Raw genomic sequence first — 19,595 nt, forward strand, 5'->3', positions numbered from 1 at the left:
TTTTTTTTTAATAAACAAAAGGCAAACTTAGGCAGTAGTAGTGTGGAAGGTTTATTCTTTAGAAATGATCAGTTACCTTTGATATCTTTCTGGATGCATGAAAGTGAGCCATTGTAGTGAGGAAAGCATTCTCCCGAACTAATGAAAAGTCTCTCTCTGAGTGAAGCAGAAGAATTTTATTGACAAGGATCCTATACAGGCTTTCATACATTCACTGTGTAGATAGACAGATATTTTTGGAATGCATGTCCTGATGAGATATCAGGGCTGTTATTAATTCTGTCTGTCATTTTTATTGAAAGCCAAACAAGTTGCATATAGTGTATGAAGAGCAAATGGAAACCTTCAGTAGCAAGTAGCACAAGAACCCTCAAGATCAAAGCAAGCCTTGCTTTTTGTTTTACATGCCTTTTAATATACCACGTTCTGCCTTGGTAAGGACATTTAGCAGGCACATATCATGCATGAAGCAGCAAAAATATGTGCAGAATCAGAAGCTGCAGACTTTGATTTCCGTTTTTATTAAAGAATATAGTAGCAATGGTACTTGGTCTCCTGTGAAGTGTTGTGAGACCCAAAGCCACCATATGTATTAAATTCAGAGGGATCATGTGAAATAGTTCATTAAATCCTGCAGCCTGTCCCCATTTCACCTTCAATCTACAGATCCTTCACAAAAGCAAGTGTGCATTGCTGGGTGTATGGTTTCCTATGGCTTGTCCCTTCAGCAACAGGACTTTTGGAAAAATAATGCACTTGAAAGCAAGCAAATGCAGTGAAGATGCCAGTGTTTGGTACAAACATTAGCAAAAAGTCTCCCTGCACATCAGTCCAGAGGCTCCAATTCTCCCTGTATCACAAGGGAAGACATTATTATGGAAATCTGGGAGCAGCTAACAACAGCAAAACAAACCCCAAACCCAAATAACCGAAAAAGGAGCTAGGGAAGTAGCTTAGTCAAACCTAAGAGTGATCAAACAGGATTTTCTCAGGTTAGATGGGTACATGACTCTGGCCGTTGCACTGTGATGGTGCTGGAAACCCCAAATCCCAGTTCGGTGCCAAGCAGCCAGGACTACCCAGGCTGCTCCCGCTGCCCTGAGGCGGGGGAACGAGGGGTCCCAGCAGCCCCAGCTCATGCCAGGTCACTCCTGCGCGCTGGAGATCCCCCCAAGGATGTGGCAGAGGCAGGTCGTGCTGGGAACCGTGCCCCTCTCATCAGCAGCAACTCTGAAATAGTGGGGGATTGTGTGACCTAGTGCCGACGATATTCGTCACTGTGATTCCTGATTTAACTCTTCCATTCAAATATGCAAAATATTTCATACCCCAAACAGAGGATTTCTGCTAAAGCCTTCCATAAACTGACTTCACAGTCTCATTTCTGTAATCTTTCCAGATTGCAGGAGTCCAAACTGGGAGGAAAAAGAGGGCAAAACTATTTTTTATGGGGCAAAAGAAAAGATTCTTCTATTTCCATATGTCTCACAGCCCTTTCAAGTGTAGGGGAGGATATTGTGACAGCAGATTTAATGATTCTTGGCTTCAGAAACACATCAAAATCGCATTTTATCTGACATCAGAAGAATGAGCTGTTTTATCATCATGAAGATGCTGAAGATCTTGTGTCTGCTCAGATTAGTAACAATGCAAATAAGACAGCTATAGAGAATAAAAAAATCAGTTGTGTCCTTAGGCTTTATCTGTGGTTTATCAGCTTCTAAACAATCAGCTGTATGAAGAAAAAGAACCAATGTGTTTATGTTCCGGATTAGAGCTTAATAACAATGAATGTATACAACTTTTTCCTAAGCTTGAAACCTAGATAATTTTGAGATTTTGTCCCATAAGACCCCCAATTATTTTGATAATATTACACTAAAAGCTATGCCCCAAAACTGTAATCTTAATTGAAGTATTTCTTTCTGGTGAACATTAAAATAAAGATTAAAGTGAGCATGATGAAATAGGCCAACTATTTTGCACATAATTTATTGCAGATTCTTAGCATTGCTTAAGCAACGATTTAATTTATAATAATTGGTTTTGGTGGACCTCATCTAAGTGGATTTCAGCAAAGCAATTGAAACAGTGCCATATAGGGAATTATTAGCTAAAGGCTCTGGCCGAAGCAGAGACAAAAGGTGCTGACAGGGGAACCGTCAGGGTAGAGAGATGTTACAAGCACAGTTTCTCAAGCATCACTCTGAGACAGTCTTAACTACAAATATTCACCAGCAATGTTTGCACAAGAAGGGGCACATTAATGAAATTTGCTGATGACATAAAGCTGGTAAGAGCAGCAGAATCTCTCACAGGAAGAACTCAGGGAGCCGATTACTGAGAAATACCCTAAAGATATTTCATTATACAAAGCTTAAGATCATGTACTTAAAAGGGGATTGTGTTTCCTGAATGAGGTCTGGTGGAAACAAGGAGACAGAAAGTCTGTTTTTATGGTGAAGCCTGGGAAATGGGAATTTCTAATGCTGATGTCTCCACATTACCTACAAGCTTGAGTCCAGCTCAGGCAGTTAAGGTTCTTAGCACTGGGAACAACAGCAGTGGCCACAGGTACTTAGAAGAAATACGAGTATTTCTGGGTACCCATTTGGAAACAGTTATTTCATGGGTACTGTGAACTGAAGGTTATTCTCTCATTTTTCAGTCTTCTTCCTGTTAAATAATTACTTCCCGCAGGAGGCAGGTGGCAGGTATTGAGTGGTTCCTCCGTAACGGTGAGAGTGTGGCAATCTCCCTCCCGCTTGGCTGTAGCCGGAGACGTCCCTGAGCACAGGGACGAGTCCTGCTGAGCAAAGCCGCCCTCCTTCCACCTGCAGAGCGCTCTCAGCCTCACCCTTTATTTCAGGGAAAAGGCGCTTCGGAGTTATCCGCACATCTGATGCGTTCCCAGCATGAAGGGTTGCTTTTCCCCCACCCACACGCTCTGGAAAAGTCTTTCCTGCCCTTTCATTGCCCACAATGATCCCTCAGAAGGGCCAGCTGGAGAGAAGCACTCCCACACGGCTGGTGACATTTAAGCTGTGCGGCAGATCCCTTTGCGCACGGATCCTGCTCCCACCCAACACAATAGCAGAATTCGGTGGGTGCGGGATGAAGCCCAGGGTGACATTTTCTTCCACCCCACGCTTCTCTGCTGAGTGAGGCTTTTGTGAGACGGTGGAGGTCAGAAAACCGCTGTCGTTCCACCTGTTTCTGCAGCCTCTGGTCCCACGGTCGGTTGACCCCGTGCTGCACCGGTGCGTGTCTCCTCACACGCTCCTTTCCCTACCAACAACGGAACAAGCCCCTGCGTGCTCCGTTCAGACCGACAAGAGAATTTTGTTGAATGCTGTTGAGGAGCCATAATACCATCTTCCAAGCAGGGACACCTTCCTCCTTCCCATGGGGACCAGAACACCACCCCAGGAAAAGTTAACTGAAGCAGGGTCCGATTGGGAATTCATTAGAACTTTTATAGCAATTCACAGAAACTGAAGCTTTGTTGAAACATCCGGATTTCAAACAAGGTTTTATCAGAAACGTTTCTTTAACCCAGATGGACATTTTCAGTTAAGACCAGAGCAAGTGCCACCTGCCTGTCCCAGAACGATCAGAACAGCCAAGCCATTGGGTAGGCACCCTCTTTGCAGCAGGAAAGCACAAACATAACAGTCGAATAGGTTTTCTGAAGTGCACCTTATCCCCTCATTTTTAAGGATTTTCATCACAGGAAGTTTTCTTTTCCAAGAATGGGCAGGAACAGAAAAAGAAAGACGGAGTCAGTAGGAAAATACCAAAAAAGAACTGTTTTCTAGCTAGCTTACGTTTAAACTCACCTAACTACCCCATTTAAACCCACCCCTCTCTGTATGATTCCAAAAATGGTTCAACATCAGCTTGGAAGTGGGACTTTATGTTAGGCAAGCCTTTAATGAACTTTTGCAAATGTGATTATTTTTGTCCTCTTCTGACCTGCCCGTAGCAGTAAATACACCTGGCTTCACAGGTAAGGGGATGCAAAAAAAATAATCTAGATCATCATTAACTTCTTCATGTATGCAACCTGTGGAAAATCACCAAATCCATGATGATGTGGCATAAAATAGTTATAGGAAATTCTTTAGGATAAACTGGAAAAATTTATTATTCCTTATTACTGCTGTCACTCCAATAAGAACTAACAACCTTCATATTCCCATCACAAGTCAGTATTTCATGAACATGCTCTTTGTATTAGAATTGGCCAGGCTTGCCAGAAAAATACTCTCTCCTCACCAAATTGGCATGAACGGTGATTTCCAAAACTGAAGTGAACGCAAATAAGCGAATGTCAGTTAACATGTATCAGATATTTTCATTGTAAGTGCTGTTTAAATGGAGTATTTTATATCATTATCATTTGCTCGGTGAAGTAATAGAAGTGTTTAACTTCTTGTAGATCTCTGCTGATGCATGCTTATCTTTTAAATGGAATTTACTGTAAAAAAAATAAACAATGTCCATTAAAAGTTTGCAGATGAACATTCATTGTCCCCCCTTGAGCCACAATCACTTAATTAATGTTAGAGATCTTTAGATAAAAAAGCGTATGAGGCTGCTTCATGACTCAACCTATTCCCATTTAGTTTGAAATCAATCCACACCCAAAGCATCACTGATAATTTTATCCTGGGAATAATCAGTGTTGCTAGTAGTGTTTGGGGCATGCTAAGATGCTTCTCTTGTCTTCTCTTGTTTAATCATTTCCCTCTAAAAGCCCACACTATCTTTAACAGCAGGCACAAAGCACATGCAACCAAATAGTCACCATATGAGACAGGAAAAAGCATCTTCCGGGTGGAAAAGACCAGGTTCCTAATTCTAACGTCACTGAAACTTAACTTTTCTTGTGTACCTATAGACAAGTCATAATCTAAACTTCTCATATGTGCTGCATGCTGGCCTCAGATTTGGTATTTACGCACTCATTTTAAGAGGTTTAATTTATTCAGCTCATAAGTTTTTCTTTTATACCTAGTAGAACAGGGAATGGAAATGAACAGTATTATTCATCAAAACCCTACACACACGCACATCCATACATGTGCATATACACACAGCAACCGATTCACTAGGAATCTTGCTCCTGTGGTACAAATCATATTGCCCTTTCATTCTTTGCTGCACTTCTCTGTCCACGCTTCCTTTTTACTCCAGGAAAGCAAAGAAGTCTTTACCCACCCATCATACTTTATCCACCCTTTGAAAGCTTCCCTTCTCAAGGCCTGTGCATATTGCGTTGGCACGCTACCAAAACCCACTAACAAATGGCAGATTAAGTGGAAACACGGAAAAGAATTTCAAGCATGTATTATACTTGCTTGGAGTTCAGCGTGCAACTTTAAGACGAGGGCTGCCCTCTAAACAGGCAGGCCTGGGAATTCAGTTGCAAAACAATTACAGATGCAAGGAAAATACCTTTCCTCTGAGAAAGAAACTCGATGATATTCTGCAGTCCTCAGTAGGCTAAGTTCACCGTGTGCTCTGGAAGAGCTCAGCATGGTCTGTGCTTTCTCGAGACCTCAGTTTCCATCTCCAGCACTGTTCTTCAAGGGAGTTATACCACATTAACTAGAATTTTTCATATGTCAGACTCTTAAAGATGCAGGAGTGGAATATTGTAATCCTTTCCACTCGCAACCAAAAGAGCCTCTCTATACCCATCTGCTGTCCTGCCTTAAGACACAAGAACAGAGGCACTTGATTCAGTTCTGCAGACTATCAGCAGTCATGATCAGTTGGACAAAAAAATTGCTAGTGTCATGCCTGTATATAGTTTAGTTACTTGTGTTTCCTTGATGAACTATATGTCGGCTGCATGGCTATCTTTCTGACGGTTTAAAGGTCTGGTTTTAAGGGAGCTGTTTACAGCATCAAAGCAAATATACTCAGAATGCATTTTCCAAACCTGCCTAGCAATGGCCCAAACCCCGCTCTGAATGAATACACTGGCAAAATTACCATCAACTCAGGTGGGCCTAGGTGAAACAATGTGTAGTACAACAATTCTGCCCATGTTATCTGAGCTTGCCTTTTCTTTCCAAAAACAATCATCTGGAATGTTTGCATAGGGTGTACAGTAGAAAGAGAGTGTCCCACTCCCGATTACACTAAACTTACTGCATAGATTATTTAAAAAAAAAACCAACTTGCTCACGTTACTCAAGCTCATTTGCCTTCTGCACAACTCCACTCTGCCAGTCATCTCAAGAGAATAAAAAAATCTCAGTTTACAGTCCAACGAAGCAGTTGAGAACATATGACGATGGATGGGAAATATGCCCCATAAGTCAGGACTGACGTTCTCAAGCCCACATTGTAGTGTGCACATCCAGAAATCAGGAAAGGTGTATGGACAGCAATTCCCAAATCAAAAAGTAGAACATTTCTGCACTCCAGTGTTCCTCAAAAAACTGTGGGTCTCACTGTTGGCTTCAGAGGAACTTTTTTCTTACTGTATCAACTAAAAGAAAAAGAAGACAGACCTGATTTATGACCTTACACTGACTAGTTCAAATTCCTCCATAGTTTACTGACCCTGAAGTTAATAAAAAAAATGTGACTCTTTAGTCTAATAGGTTATTTTCAGCTTTAACTAATCTGAGCTCATGACTGGCTTTGGAACTGCAGCAATCATAGAAAAGCTAAGATTGATTATTACCGTTCAAAGACAAAGGGTAATTAAGCCTACTGGGAAAAAAAACCAACCACCAAACAAAAAAAAACTTGTAACAGGTGAGGACGAAAGAAAATTGAAGGAAAATAAACAGCACTGAGGATATTAATAAATCTGTTCTGTATCTGAACGTCTACAAATAAGTAACTGAAATGAAACTGAAAGTGCAACCCAAGTAGAGTACAAATACAAGAATGTCTGCATTGAAATTCCGTAACTTTTCTTTATTCACTGTGATACATTCAAACAAAAGTGCTCCAGATAACAGCCATAGAGTAAAGGAAATTAAAATAAAAAGGCAGAAAAAGACCATCAGATACATATGGTGATTATTCATATTTCAAAGCATTAATAACTGCTTGTATCTGAGTGCACCAAAAGCCCACATAAGGGTCCATGTTTTTGTATGCTACACCTATAAAAATAATAATCATAGGCATCTCTAGCAAAAAATGTTTTTCAGAACTAGAGCCAAAGCTATCACAAAGATAAAGCACCATCAGGCATATGTTTACAAATGCCATAGTAATTAGTAGAGTGTAAGAAAGGCTTAGCTGAATTAACATTTTCTTTGTATTTGTATAGCACAGGGAAGCTCTGCTTAGATTCATTCCTTCCCATTTCACACCAGGGACTTGCATTTGCCCCACAACACTAAGCGCCATGGGCAACTTGGTAAGCTTCAGGAGACAGTGAGAGATGGATGGGTGGAAGAGAAACTGGAACTGGAGCCAGTGTCTATCCTCCTATTTAAAATAGTATTGGCATGGCAGCATGTACTTAACCATGTTACTGCAATATGGTGGCACAATCCACCTGAGGAACACTGTCTGTACAGACCACATTGAGTTCCCAGTGCCATCTGCCAAGCTACAGGTATTTAGCTGCACTGATTTTACCTATAAAAGACAGTTCTTGTTTTAAAGTCCAATTCTGCTACAGTAAAAATGTCACTGTTATCTGCAAGAGACAGCAGAACATCACTTCATAGCAAACTCAAAATACATCCTATAATGTGGCTCTATTCCAGCTGTAGAATTATCAAACCATGCATTTGCCAAGAATTATTTGTAACTCAACAGTTTGACGGGAGGGCGGGATCCCTGCCGCAAACAACACAAGAAACAAAAGTCAAGATGCCATACAAATTACACTGTCAAAGGGATATGATAGAGACACACTTATAGCTCCAGGGTCCCTCTACCTGGTGTATTTTTAGGTAGAACAGCGCGGATCTACAACAAAAAGGGTGAAAACTCAGTAGCACCCTTGTCCTGCTCTCCCTTTTACCTGCTTTGCAGGCAGCAATTCAGATGGCCAGCAAGACCAAAGACAGGCTTCCCCTCTGAAAATCTGAGTTGCTGACATGAGATTTTCCTTAAAAGATGTCAGTAGGTCATAACAGAAAACAAGCCTCTGTCCCCATACGCTTTCTATGATAGTATATTCATAGGGATCCTGCTAGGTGTAAGACTATGCCCCAGCTGCTGTAAAGATTTAAGCCAATGTATGATTTGTGTTTCCCAGAGCAGAATGCAATGGCACTGCTCCTATGACCAACATCATCTTCACAGTCAAGTCTTTGCAGCATCAAGGTCTGTTTGCTTAAAAAGCATTTTTCTTAACTATGTTACTAATAAAGTCTCAAATCACTCAGGCTGAAAGAAGGTTAGAAGTGTTACGCAGTTATTTACCCTTCACGCTATTTGTGTGGCATTCATCTCCCACAGCGCATGCCTTGCCCTTTTCACACTCCCTTTCTCATGCAGGAACACAAAGCTGTAATGTTTGGGTTGCAAACACCATTAAATGCCCCTCTTCAGCCCCCAACAGCACAGAAATATTTTCTTTTAAAAGTTCAGATCAAAGCATTTCTACTAATCCTAGGATTTATTAAAACAAACATTGTAGGCATGAGATAGTCAACAGCGTCCCTTTTATAAGATTCTTTGGAGACGGTTCTGATTTTGTACTGTTTACTGATCCGCCCCTAATTAATCTTCAGTTGCTCAGCTGCAAATTCAGCAAGTCCACCTGCTCCTTCCCCACCCAGCAGACGTTCCTTCCTCCCCAGTTTCAAGCTGTAATGACAGCACCACACACCCCCTGTCCTAAGAACCAGGTGGCTTGCTTGAAAAGCTATAGATCACATCCTGATGTTACAAGATCGTATCACGCACATTTGCAGCAGAAGTCTTGCCTTTCCTCAGATGAGTAATTAAAACCAGTCATTAAGTGCTTTCAAGGAGTTTCATTGTCTTTATCCTTCCCTGCAGTCAAGGTAGTTGCCTTTGATCCAGTAACAGATCTGTGCGTATTTGAGGGGTGTGATGCGAACAGCTACATTGAAATCCTGAGGGGTGCCATTCATGTCCACCCACTGATGGCCTGAAAATATTCCAATAATTTTACGCTCCCATTTGTGATTCTGCCTCTTCCACATCCTCACGTACACCCCAGATCCACTCGCACCCGGCTGGGCATCGCACTGCTGGTACAACAGGTCATATGTTTCATCTTTGACATCACAGAAACGGTAAACCAGGTTTCCTGGACGATCATTGTCATAGCCAGAGAAGTGAATCCTCCCTCCAGGCAAGTGTCTTGCTGGTGGGCTCACACCTATCTTCATAAACTTTCTTTTATGAGGCTTCTTCAGCTCCAGCAGGGCATAGTCATAATCCATGCCAATGTCATTGGCATTGCCTTTGATCCATCCTTTGGGGACATGTGTCCGTTTCACTCGGATCCACTGAAATTTCATTTTCTCAGGCATTGCCGAGTTGGTGATATTGGCCCCTTTGCTGCCATCTTTCAGTTTGGGCTTTAGGAACCCCACCCGCAGTTTCTGAGCTCCTTTGACATAACTCTTGCCATCATGGATACAATGAGCGGCAGTAAGAACGTGCTTTTCAGCCACCAGCGTCCCCGTGCAACCTGTAGATAGCTTCACTGATGTGGAGAATGGGTAATTCAACAAGAAGTCTTTCCCAAAAATGCTAAACCTGCTGTCATAGCCATAGATCTGCCTCTTAGTTCGAGATTTGCCTTGAGAGCCATCACCGCCGTTGCTCAAAATATATATGCCCACTTCAGTTTCAGTGAGGCTACCATTAGCGTACAAGGTTTCATAGGACAGGTAGTTCTTCACTTCTTCATAAGTTGGCAGCGGAGAACTTTTGTGGCATGCTGGGCCACAGGGAGATACCACTTCCAGTCTCGCTTCAGCATCAAACTGCGGTTTGTCCAAGTTAAGAGTAGACTGTGGCAGGATAACTGGAACTCTGTAAGATGGCCAAGTTGGCTTCCAGTGAGAACTGGAGGGCATCGCATCTTTAGCAGCACACAAAAGGAAGATTAAAGTGGACAAGCCTGCCATTCTGAATGCCGGTCTGTGGAAAGCAAAAGGAAGTCCAGTTACTCACCCAAACACGTTGCAAGATTAATCTACCTTGCTAAGTAATGGCTTTCTAACCAAGTATAATATAATAAGGGTCAAGCAATTTGAATGGAGCCAACTATCATCAAGTACTTAGATTTCTCAGTAATAAACTAATGCCTTAACCTGTATCTTGAAACAAGTGTCCCAGGTTAACACTGAAACACAGGGCATTTAACCCTTGGGTGTGCTGAGCCACCAACTCCCAGCTGACTTCAGTGGGAAGTTACAGTATATGTCTTCAAACGGCACAAGGAAAATTCAGACCCTGTGTAAATTCCTGCATTCAGAAACCACAGCTCCTGCAAAGAGTGAATGTGTCTGTCTTCAGCTAGATTACAGTATTCTCTGAAAGCTCCCACCTACTCTCTGACTCCACTGAGAGACATCCTTAAATCACTTCACACTGTTTGCTGTCTTAGCCAGAGACATCAAGCTGATGGCAGGAACAGGCAGGTGGACAAAGAAGGTAACCTGAACAGGAGTTGGGTTGCAGAACATGACCGCATGGGAGACTCGCTTCCCCTTGCAACTCATACCAGAGGAAGGTTTCTGCTTCACGTAGCATTTGCTCTCCCCTAGGCTTACATGAGAAAGGGTGATAAGATTATACGAGGACAGCTAATCAAGTAAGTTTACAATTCTTGAGGGAATTTTCATTTAACATACTGGCTTATTCCTTTATAAACTCAATTAATTAGAAATGCAAACCAACCCCTGAGCTCAGGGAGGCAAATGAGACTGTAAATGTGTTTGTGAACCACAGGCAGAGAGCCTCAGACTGCAGAGAACAGCGTGCTCTAGTACTGTGTCAAGAAAATGTGTAACTTCAGTTTATTTGAAAATTAGCCATACAGCTGAATCGCTGCAGGAGGCATTGCGCCCTGCGCAGGAAGGCAGGCAGGATCTCCCTCATACAAAGATTATTCAAACAAAACTTCACAATTATGTTGAGCTTACACATATTTAAAACCCTGCTGAGGTTACACTGATCACAACTGCAGGATCATTCCTGACATACCTCAAATGAGTTAACCAAAGCAAATCATGCAGGAGATCACCACAGCTATCTAAGAATAAAAAAGAAAAATCCTTCTCTCTAACGCTTTTTGTAGGAATACTCCATCCCTAAGCTGAACCAAAAAAGACTTGAGAAGCTACAGACTGCTGAAGTCCAGAGGTGTCCAACTCAAATATTGGGCCTGGATTCTTCCATTGTTGGTAGCATCCTCTCTGGGAATGGAGGCTGTAATTAAAGCACACAATGTTCAAAATATCAATTGACTCATGCAGGCTATCAAAAAATTTCCATTCCAAAAAACCAGATGTAGATGGACAGAGCTGATGGTACTGATGCCACAGAGGCAGGTACTGACTCTTCCAGAAATGACCAGACATTCTCTTGGTAATTTTTTCATTAACAAATTGGACATCTTTAAAGGGACATATTTTTTTCCAGAAGGGTTAAGCTCTATAGAATGTGTTGCTTTATACCTAGCGGGCAAGTCATGCTGGAAAACACAGGCCATTTTAAACATGAATAAGAATTGCATAATTTTTTAATGTCCCAAAATTGGAAAATACTTGCTTATGTATTCAAGGAAAACCATCAGCTCCTCTGGCTCCTTCCACGGCAGAGATTAATATTGGATGTGGCTGGTTTTGCAAGCTATGAAAAGAGACAGTCTCACATTGGAATAAGGATGGTCCAGGGAAAACTTGCTGTATATCAAATATGCTCGTTGTACAACAGTGATTAGGAAAAGATAAAAAGAAGGTAACAGGGACAAATGATACCACTCCATCACCACAAAGACAATATACACTAGCATAAGTCAACTGTTAACTGTCCTACTTGTGACAGTGAGGACTGTACACAGAAATGTTTACTGGTCTTCCAGTTAGAAGCTGAGAATAGACTAAATCACAGTTATGCTGTACATCAGGTAGCAGATCCCATCATTAAGAGCATGTATTTATAAGCAGTCTGCTCTCATCTGCTTCACACCAAAGTTATTCCTACAAATTACATTTGAAGCTTTCTTGGTAGATGGAATCTCTTGTCTAAATTGCACCACTCACGCCACTTCTTGGATCTAAAAATCATTCATGCCAACTGAACCAATGCTGGCCTTTGGCTGGTTTATTTAGCTGGCAGGGGAAAATTAGAAGCGTCTTGTCAGTTATTTGCACAAGCAGCAAGATTCCCTCCTGCCCATCAGCACAGCGACCGGATGAAGGGACTGTACCCAACAACTTCTCTGCTTCCTCGGAGAGCATCACCCGGGCTGAGAAGAGAAATTACCTCTCCCTGCAACCTGCCCTCCCTTACCTCCCTACCATCAGCGCTACAGCAACACCAACAGAGGAAAAGCAGTTTTAGACAGCAGAGGGCAGCCGCCCTATGAAGAGAACAAGACAGGAGCTGGGACTCAAGTTGGTCCCCCAAAAAAGGCTTCTGAAGATGGTATCTGTGCCTGTGCCGTGCCCTGAAAAGCAGCACTTACTGCACTTTATGTCTCTGAGCAAGCCTCCCCACACCCCTCCTCTGCTGCTTCTGTGCTATGATCACATTGCAGAGATATGGGATGAAAAAAGCCTTTTTATCAATTACAGAACTTTCCTATTATTTATTAAATGCTATTAAAACCTAACAATAAAATAAAGTTGTGAGTTTATACCTGACTGTAGAGGCTAAACAGTGCTCACGAACCAAAGCATTTACTGAAGTCTTTGTAATTATGTCTTATCTGGAGACATAACTGGTACTAAATCAGCTCTGGGCGGCAATAAATAGAAAAAATATGTCTTATTTATAACCAGATGCCAAATTAGTGCATAGTACCTCTTCTGTGTAGATCCTTCCTCCTTAAAAAATAAATGGTTATGCAGAACGATGAAGGAATTTTAGAAGCAGCCTAAATTTAAAGAGAGACCTACCAGTTAGCCTCTTATTTCCTTTTCCTTTCTCTTTTCCTTTTTGTTTAAAAAAAACCCAAGAAGCTGCAAAAAACAGGGTTAACACTCTCTGTGTTCAGCTACTCACTCACGGGTGACCCTGAAAGATGTTCTCAAACCGAACAAACAGGTACGAAGCGAGTACTTCCCTGAACAGCTACCACAAAACGATACTGAATGAATTACGACGTGCTGCTCTACTGTAGTACTGCTCTTCTGTTTCTATTTAAACTGTGTCATAAACTCAATCCACCCTTTGACTCAGTACAAAGCCCTGCTCTGATATCCAGCCTAGGAACCCCCTAGAAAGCGGTTTGTACATAATCACACTTGCTAATGGCATTAAAATTGTTTAGAGAATGGAAACAGTGACAGCTACCCCGGGGCTCCCCACGCCGCTAAAACACTTTACAGACACATTTTCCTGCCTGCTATGGGCATTCACGCCTCGAGATAGATGCTGGTGAAAGAGAAGTGCCTTGTTCAGGACAGACATGAATCATTTTCTAATAAGCAAGTAATTTTTCTGGAAGAGCTCACTACTTCAGGGGTGGTTCTTGTAATAGATGGTTAAATAACAATAAATCTTGAAACATCCACTATGAAAGCCCATGAACTGAACAGTCTCCATTACATTTTGAAATGAAGAAAGTTTTTCCACGGCGCTGGACGCCAGAATGATTAACACGGCAAAAAAAACGAAGACAGACAGTAAGAGAGGAAAACCTGGCTCAAACCAAATTATAAAGGTGAACTAAATCACTGCCACACCAAAATACCTCTGCTGCTTTTCTTAGTCACAGAACTTGTTAAAACACAGCAAAAATAACTGAGTCGCACTTTAAGAATTACAGAAGCCTTCCCGCCATTAAAATCTAACATCTCTATTAGCCTGCCTGCGATGCTGAAGGTAGTGCGAGAGTTGCAGTGCCCTACCCACTAGACTGAGGGCTGCAAGAGATGTCTCGGAAAACCTGAAACGAACTTTGATGCTGGCAGGCCAAGGGTGTCTGTTAACATACACAATGGGCACAGCAGGTATTTTGACACGTCTGTCAGTGACACACGCACACACAGAGGAAAGGGATCCTATTATGCGTTTGCCACTTAGTCCAATTACTACAGAATATTTCCACTGCCTCCTTTCGCCCCCCTTTCTTTCCTCTCCCTCTCTCCCCGGCATGTAAAGCAGCTTCAGTTTCACTGTACAAGCAAACTGCGTTACAGGCGGACAGTGGCGGTCAACTTGAATAAAACACTAAGCCGTAAGCAAGGACATGCGTCCCCAGGGCTATCAAACCAGCCCAGCCGTGGGGCAGCCGCGCAAGCGGGGTCTCCGGTGGGACCTTACCGACCCCTCGCACCTCGCTCGGGGCAGGAGGCGAACGCCTGCCGCAGGCTCCAGCAACCGCTTCGCTGAAGAGACCGTGCCATGCATTTCTCAAAAAAAAAAAAAAAACAAAACCAACCCACCCCCAAAATCCGGTGTTCTCAGTCGCGGTGATGGACCAAAGTCTAGCACCGCAGCGGCTCAACCGGAGAGCGACTTCTGACGCCTCCCAAAGCGTTCCACGCGGCAAAGGCGAATTTTTATCAGCTGCTTCCCCCGCCAGACGCCCCTTCCAAGTCAGTCACGGACACCGGCGAGCAGCGGTTGCTGGCCGCCCCGGCGCCGGGGACCCGACGCGGGGAGAAGCCGCGTTATCCCTTTTGTTTGCCCGCCGCCGGAGAGGCGGCGCGCCGGGTGCGCTCCCGTTGCTGCGAGCGGGGTTAAAAATTAAGCTCCGCGGGGGAAGGGTTCGCCCCGAGCCGGGACGGCGGCTCCCGGCAGCCCGGTCGGCGGCCGGTGCCCCGCAGCGCCGGGCTCCCCTCGGCTCCGCGCCCGCCGGGCAGGTGAGGCGGCCGGCGCCGGGGCACCGAGGGGCGAGAACGGCCCTCGCCATCCTCCCCGCCGCCCCTTTGTCCCCCGGGGCGACCCGCACCTCCGCGGCACCCTCCCGGCCGGCGGGACCCGCTACCTACCAGCTTCCCGCCGCGGCGGCGGCGGCGGTGTCTCCGGGAGCCGCTCAGGCAGGTGGCGGGGCCGGTCCCATCCCTCCCGCCGCCTCCGCGGGGCTCGGGGGGCGCCTCCCGCCCCGTCCCGTCCCGTCCCGTCCCGTCCCCTCCCGCCGGGCGCCTTCCCTCAGAGGCGCGCTCCGAGCGGGGCGGAGCGGCGCGGGGCGGAGCGGCGCCTCCCGCAGGTGGCTCCGGCCGGAGCCGCCGCAGCCGGAGTCCCGCTCCCGGTCCTGCTCCTGCTCCTGCTCCCGCTCTGCTCTCCTCCGCTCCGCTCCGCAGCGCTCCCGGCGGCGCCGGCGCCCTCTGCCCGTCCCACCGCCCCTCGGCGGGGGGCAGCGCCGGGCGAGGCCGAGGCCGAGGCCGTCCCTCCGCGCAGGCCTACCGGTGCACCCTGTGGGGCGTCACCCCCTTTTTTTTCCTCTTTTACTGCTGTTTTCATTTATTTCCTGAGGAAAACCCTAATTTTTTCCCTCGTCTTTGTTTTTATTTGCGGTGTCCCGGCACCTCAGGGGCCGCCGTCCGCTCAGGCCACCCCGGGGCTGGGGTGGGAGGTTTTGGGGTGCAGTGGTGGCACCTGGGCGGCCCTGAGGGAACCAGACACTCTCTGTCCCCGACGTCTGGGTCCCTAGCGTGGCAGGTCCCTTTTCGGAGGGTCCCCGGGCATGGGGCGAGCCCCCAGGGTCCCTCCTGCCATCGCAGGGCATAAGCTCCGGGAGCTCTGCGGTCTGTCACCTATGTTGCGTCGCCAGGCAGATATTTGAATGTAATTGTCGGACACATTCTTTGCATGGGCTTTAATTACTCATCCTTCTTGAATGCTTATAATGATATCTGGCAAGAAAAGAGGAAACCAGAGCCAAGAAGGCAAAAATCCTGCAACGTGTTTTAACTCCGCGAGAAAAATCCACAAAAGGTTTTGCCAAAACTCCCAGCTGATCACCATTACCCCAGAAAGAAAACACAAATTTCACAGGGATCAATTTATTTTCTGCCTTCTACTGACCACTTTGCCCTGCTGCCACCCTTGCGAAGGACCAGGAGAGCTTGAAGCACAGCAAAAGCTCTGCCTCACGCATGGACCCTATGTGAGGAGCTGAGATGTTACAGGATCTTACATTCTTAGACGTGATTTTTCCGATTGGCATTTACTGGGGCCTAGCACCAACCCCATTTGGGTCTGTGGAAAGGTTTTAACGGATGGTTGGAAAAAGCAAGCGCTACAAAAATCATAAATACTCAGACAAGTCTTTCTCAACATGAAGGGAGAGGTCCCCAGGGGTAGAGGGCAAACACCTCTAGCAGAAACACAGGTAGAGAATACAACTGGTGTCAGGGGGGACCAAGGGCTCGTGACACCAGTTCAGCTGCTCTTGGGCCACCAGGACATGATCACGCAACAGCGGGGAAGATACCTGGAGTGTCGGTAGGCGGCTAACGAGTAAGACTCCATCAGCAGTACCATACTAATCACAGATCCCTTCCTTACCTCGACTCTGTGCCTACTCGCCTCCCGATTAGATACGCAGTCCCACTGCTCCGCTGTTTTGCGTGGATGGAGGAGGTGGACCGTGTCTTGGAGGGGGTGAAAGCGTTGTGAGGTTTGGTTACACAGTGGGAGTCAGGGCTGCAGCAGTGGCCCGGGTGGGCTCCTGCTTTCCATGGGCATACAGCCTCTTCTGTCACAAGTGCCATGTGTGCTCCAGGGCCTTCCCAGCTTTCCTCTCACAGGTTTTCCTGACTGCAGTAGTCACCACGCCAAACGAGGCCTCTCAATCACTTCTACTCTTCTGACAAAGTACAGATTGCCCAGCAGTCACTTCTAGATGACTGCAAACCCTCCACTGAACAACTCTCTGTATGTCCCTTTCCTGCTTTGTCTCAAATGTATCAACCTTCCTGTATCACGCTGCTGTTTTCAAGAGTCTCAGTGGGAAGAAGGAATAAATATTAGTGTAATTGTTTCCTCCTTTGTATGTTTTCCCCAAATTTTTATTTACAGTGACTGTGAATAAATTCTGACTGACTAGAGAAGGACTGTTTGATATCCAGACACAAATTCAAATAGACACAATCCTAGAAGATATGACACTGATAGAAATATTTACAGGAGATGGGGAGGGGCACAGATACAAGACGCTGCTGAGATACATATGGTGGGATTGACCTCACTTAACTGTAGGGGTTTGGGATGCCCTGGCTGTCCATGATACAGTACAGGACTACAGACCTTCACCGTCTGGAGCAGCAGCTGAAAGTCAGGTGGGATGCCCTAAGGCATCTCGAATGAGACTAGAAACCTCATTCAAACCATAAACATTTGCATGTAGAGGTCTATGTGTGAGGTGTTCACTCTGTGCACCTTAATTGCCAATGAAGAGAAAGAGGCGCTGTCAGGGTTTAAGTTGTCTGACCTACATTAGACACTTAAACAGGAAAAGATGAAGGCATCCCATCCACAAAAGGTGTCTGTGTGACTGTCCGTAGTTAGAGACATCTCACCACACTTCTCATGGTTCCCTGGTGTGTCTCTGTCTTCCTGTGACTGCCTGCCGTCTCTCTACTTCTGACTGGGGTAAAGGATCATCTTCATTTTGTGTTGTTTGTACAGCATGGGGAGCTGGTCCGTAGCTACCAGTCCACAGTATTTCAGTTATATGGATTATAAGACATCATGTACTTCTGTGCACAACACAGATAGATGCATAGGAGCCACAAGGCTTGGTATCTACAGGACTCCTCCTGAGAATGAAACCTTAAAGTGTTGGGCAAAACTTCTTTCATGCCAAAAGCTGTGGAGAAGAACGTTTAGTTTGAAATTGAGTTATGAGGCAGTTGGTTGCCACAAAAATTTCTAGATTTTGTTTTTAGGACGTACATAGAACCATAAGCTCAGAAGAGACAGTTTGCCTGGCCTCTCTTAATGCCTGCCTTAAGAAAAAATGAACCACTGTCCAGTTCTCTCCAGCAGCTATAGACAAAGTCTAATGTTTTAACTTTCTAATTCAAAAGAGGAAAAAAATACTGATTCTAGATTTTTTTTTTTCCCTATGTGTATAATTCTTAAGAAACAAGAGCTCTGGTGAAATTGGGCTGCCCAAGCTTTTTTAAAAAGAGAGTGAAGTCCAAGATCTGAGTGTTACTGTGAGCCATTGTTGAGGCAAAGAGCAATAAGTGACAACATACGTAAGGGTGAAGAGGTATTAGCTGTACTATATTGTGAAGTGATAACACACACGCTGGCTTTTCAGCACCTTGCGAGTAAGCTGAAAATGAAACAGTCTACAGGTGGGAGCCCTAATGAATGGCACTGTCAGGAGATAATTTCTCATGGTTGAAGAAATCTTTTATTCTGCAGGGAAGTGAAGTAACCTGGCATTATGGGCCTGTGCCAGATTCCGCCACAGACAATGGAGCGATTTCAGAGGCCACTGAGTCTGGAAGGAAGAATGACAACCCACAATTGGCTCAAATGAGTCCTCCCATTGCTCACTGCTGATGTAATGCAGCAGAAAAGGCCTTGGAGTTCCCCCCTGCAATGGCAGCTATCCAGCAGGCTCCCTTTTCCTTGTACGGGACAGAGACTCACAGATGCCCCGTTTCCCAAAGCTCTTTCTAACCAGGGGAGGAAGAAGTTAAAGGTGAAGACACTCTCCATCCCTTTGAAAACAGTCTATTCTGAAGGCAAGGTTGATGAGGACTGGGACTTTGGAGAGGCAAGTCCTACCCCCATCTCTGCCCTACTTCGTTGCAGGACTCCAGGAAGGCTCTGCTGCCTCGGTTCCCGATCTGTGCAACGAGTGTGAGAGCGTCTTCTACCTCAGTGCAGTGTTATGATGATAAATATAGTGGCGGCTGTCCCGTGACTGCGTGCTGTAAGGATGGGACAGGGAACGCCAGACATTTGCCTCAGATATGTTGCACCATCAGATGATAACACCCAGAGAGAATGAACTCTTTTTCTCAGGTTTTACAAGACTGTGGGTGCAAGGGTGGTGGGGGAGGCACTTCCTCCTCTTCCCAGAAGCAAGGTGCTTTTACTGTCAGCTCTTAAAGGAAGCATGTGAGAACTGAGAATCTGAGTTGTTTGGTTTATGAAAAAGTTTGCCCAGTAGGAAAAATGACAGCTGAATGTATAAAATGTCCTTCCAGCATTGGTAAAAATCTTGTCATCAGCGAGCGTGATGCAGTGGAGCAGGTGGAGGACTCCAGCCTTCGAGAGGATTCCTCTGCCCAAATAAAGACAACTAAAAGCTAGGCATGACCACTCTAGGTTCCTTTTGCAGGCCTTTAGGGGCTACCTCAGGGGGCAATTTATTACATCCTAAACCAGGATATAAGATAGGCCGGACAATCATTCCTTAAAAGCACTCATTTCCTTCCATTGTCTGTTAGGAGAGGTTAAATCTAACTTTTTGATGCCTGCAG

The 19,595-nt window shown here is 45.1% G+C and overlaps 1 protein-coding gene across 2 annotated transcripts; it reads right to left on the reverse strand.

Moving 5' to 3' along the window:
* Positions 1–6,921: 6,921 nt before the first annotated feature.
* On the reverse strand, positions 6,922–15,477 carry PRSS23 (serine protease 23). Of its 2 annotated transcripts, none has more exons than XM_075050129.1 (2): positions 15,138–15,477; positions 6,922–10,110 (listed from the first exon to the last, which is right to left on the reverse strand). In XM_075050129.1, exon 2 carries the CDS (start codon positions 10,095–10,097, stop codon positions 8,979–8,981), a length of 1,119 nt encoding a protein of 372 aa, XP_074906230.1. In that variant the 5' UTR covers positions 10,098–10,110; positions 15,138–15,477; the 3' UTR covers positions 6,922–8,978. The 2 variants fall into 2 exon arrangements, with proteins under 2 accessions (XP_074906230.1, XP_074906231.1); XM_075050130.1 differs by lacking the exon at positions 15,138–15,477 and adding an exon at positions 14,589–15,063.
* Between the last annotated feature and the right edge of the window lie 4,118 nt (positions 15,478–19,595).

This window comes from Buteo buteo, chromosome 18, assembly GCF_964188355.1.
Source record: "Buteo buteo chromosome 18, bButBut1.hap1.1, whole genome shotgun sequence".
Taxonomy (NCBI): domain Eukaryota; kingdom Metazoa; phylum Chordata; class Aves; order Accipitriformes; family Accipitridae; genus Buteo; species Buteo buteo.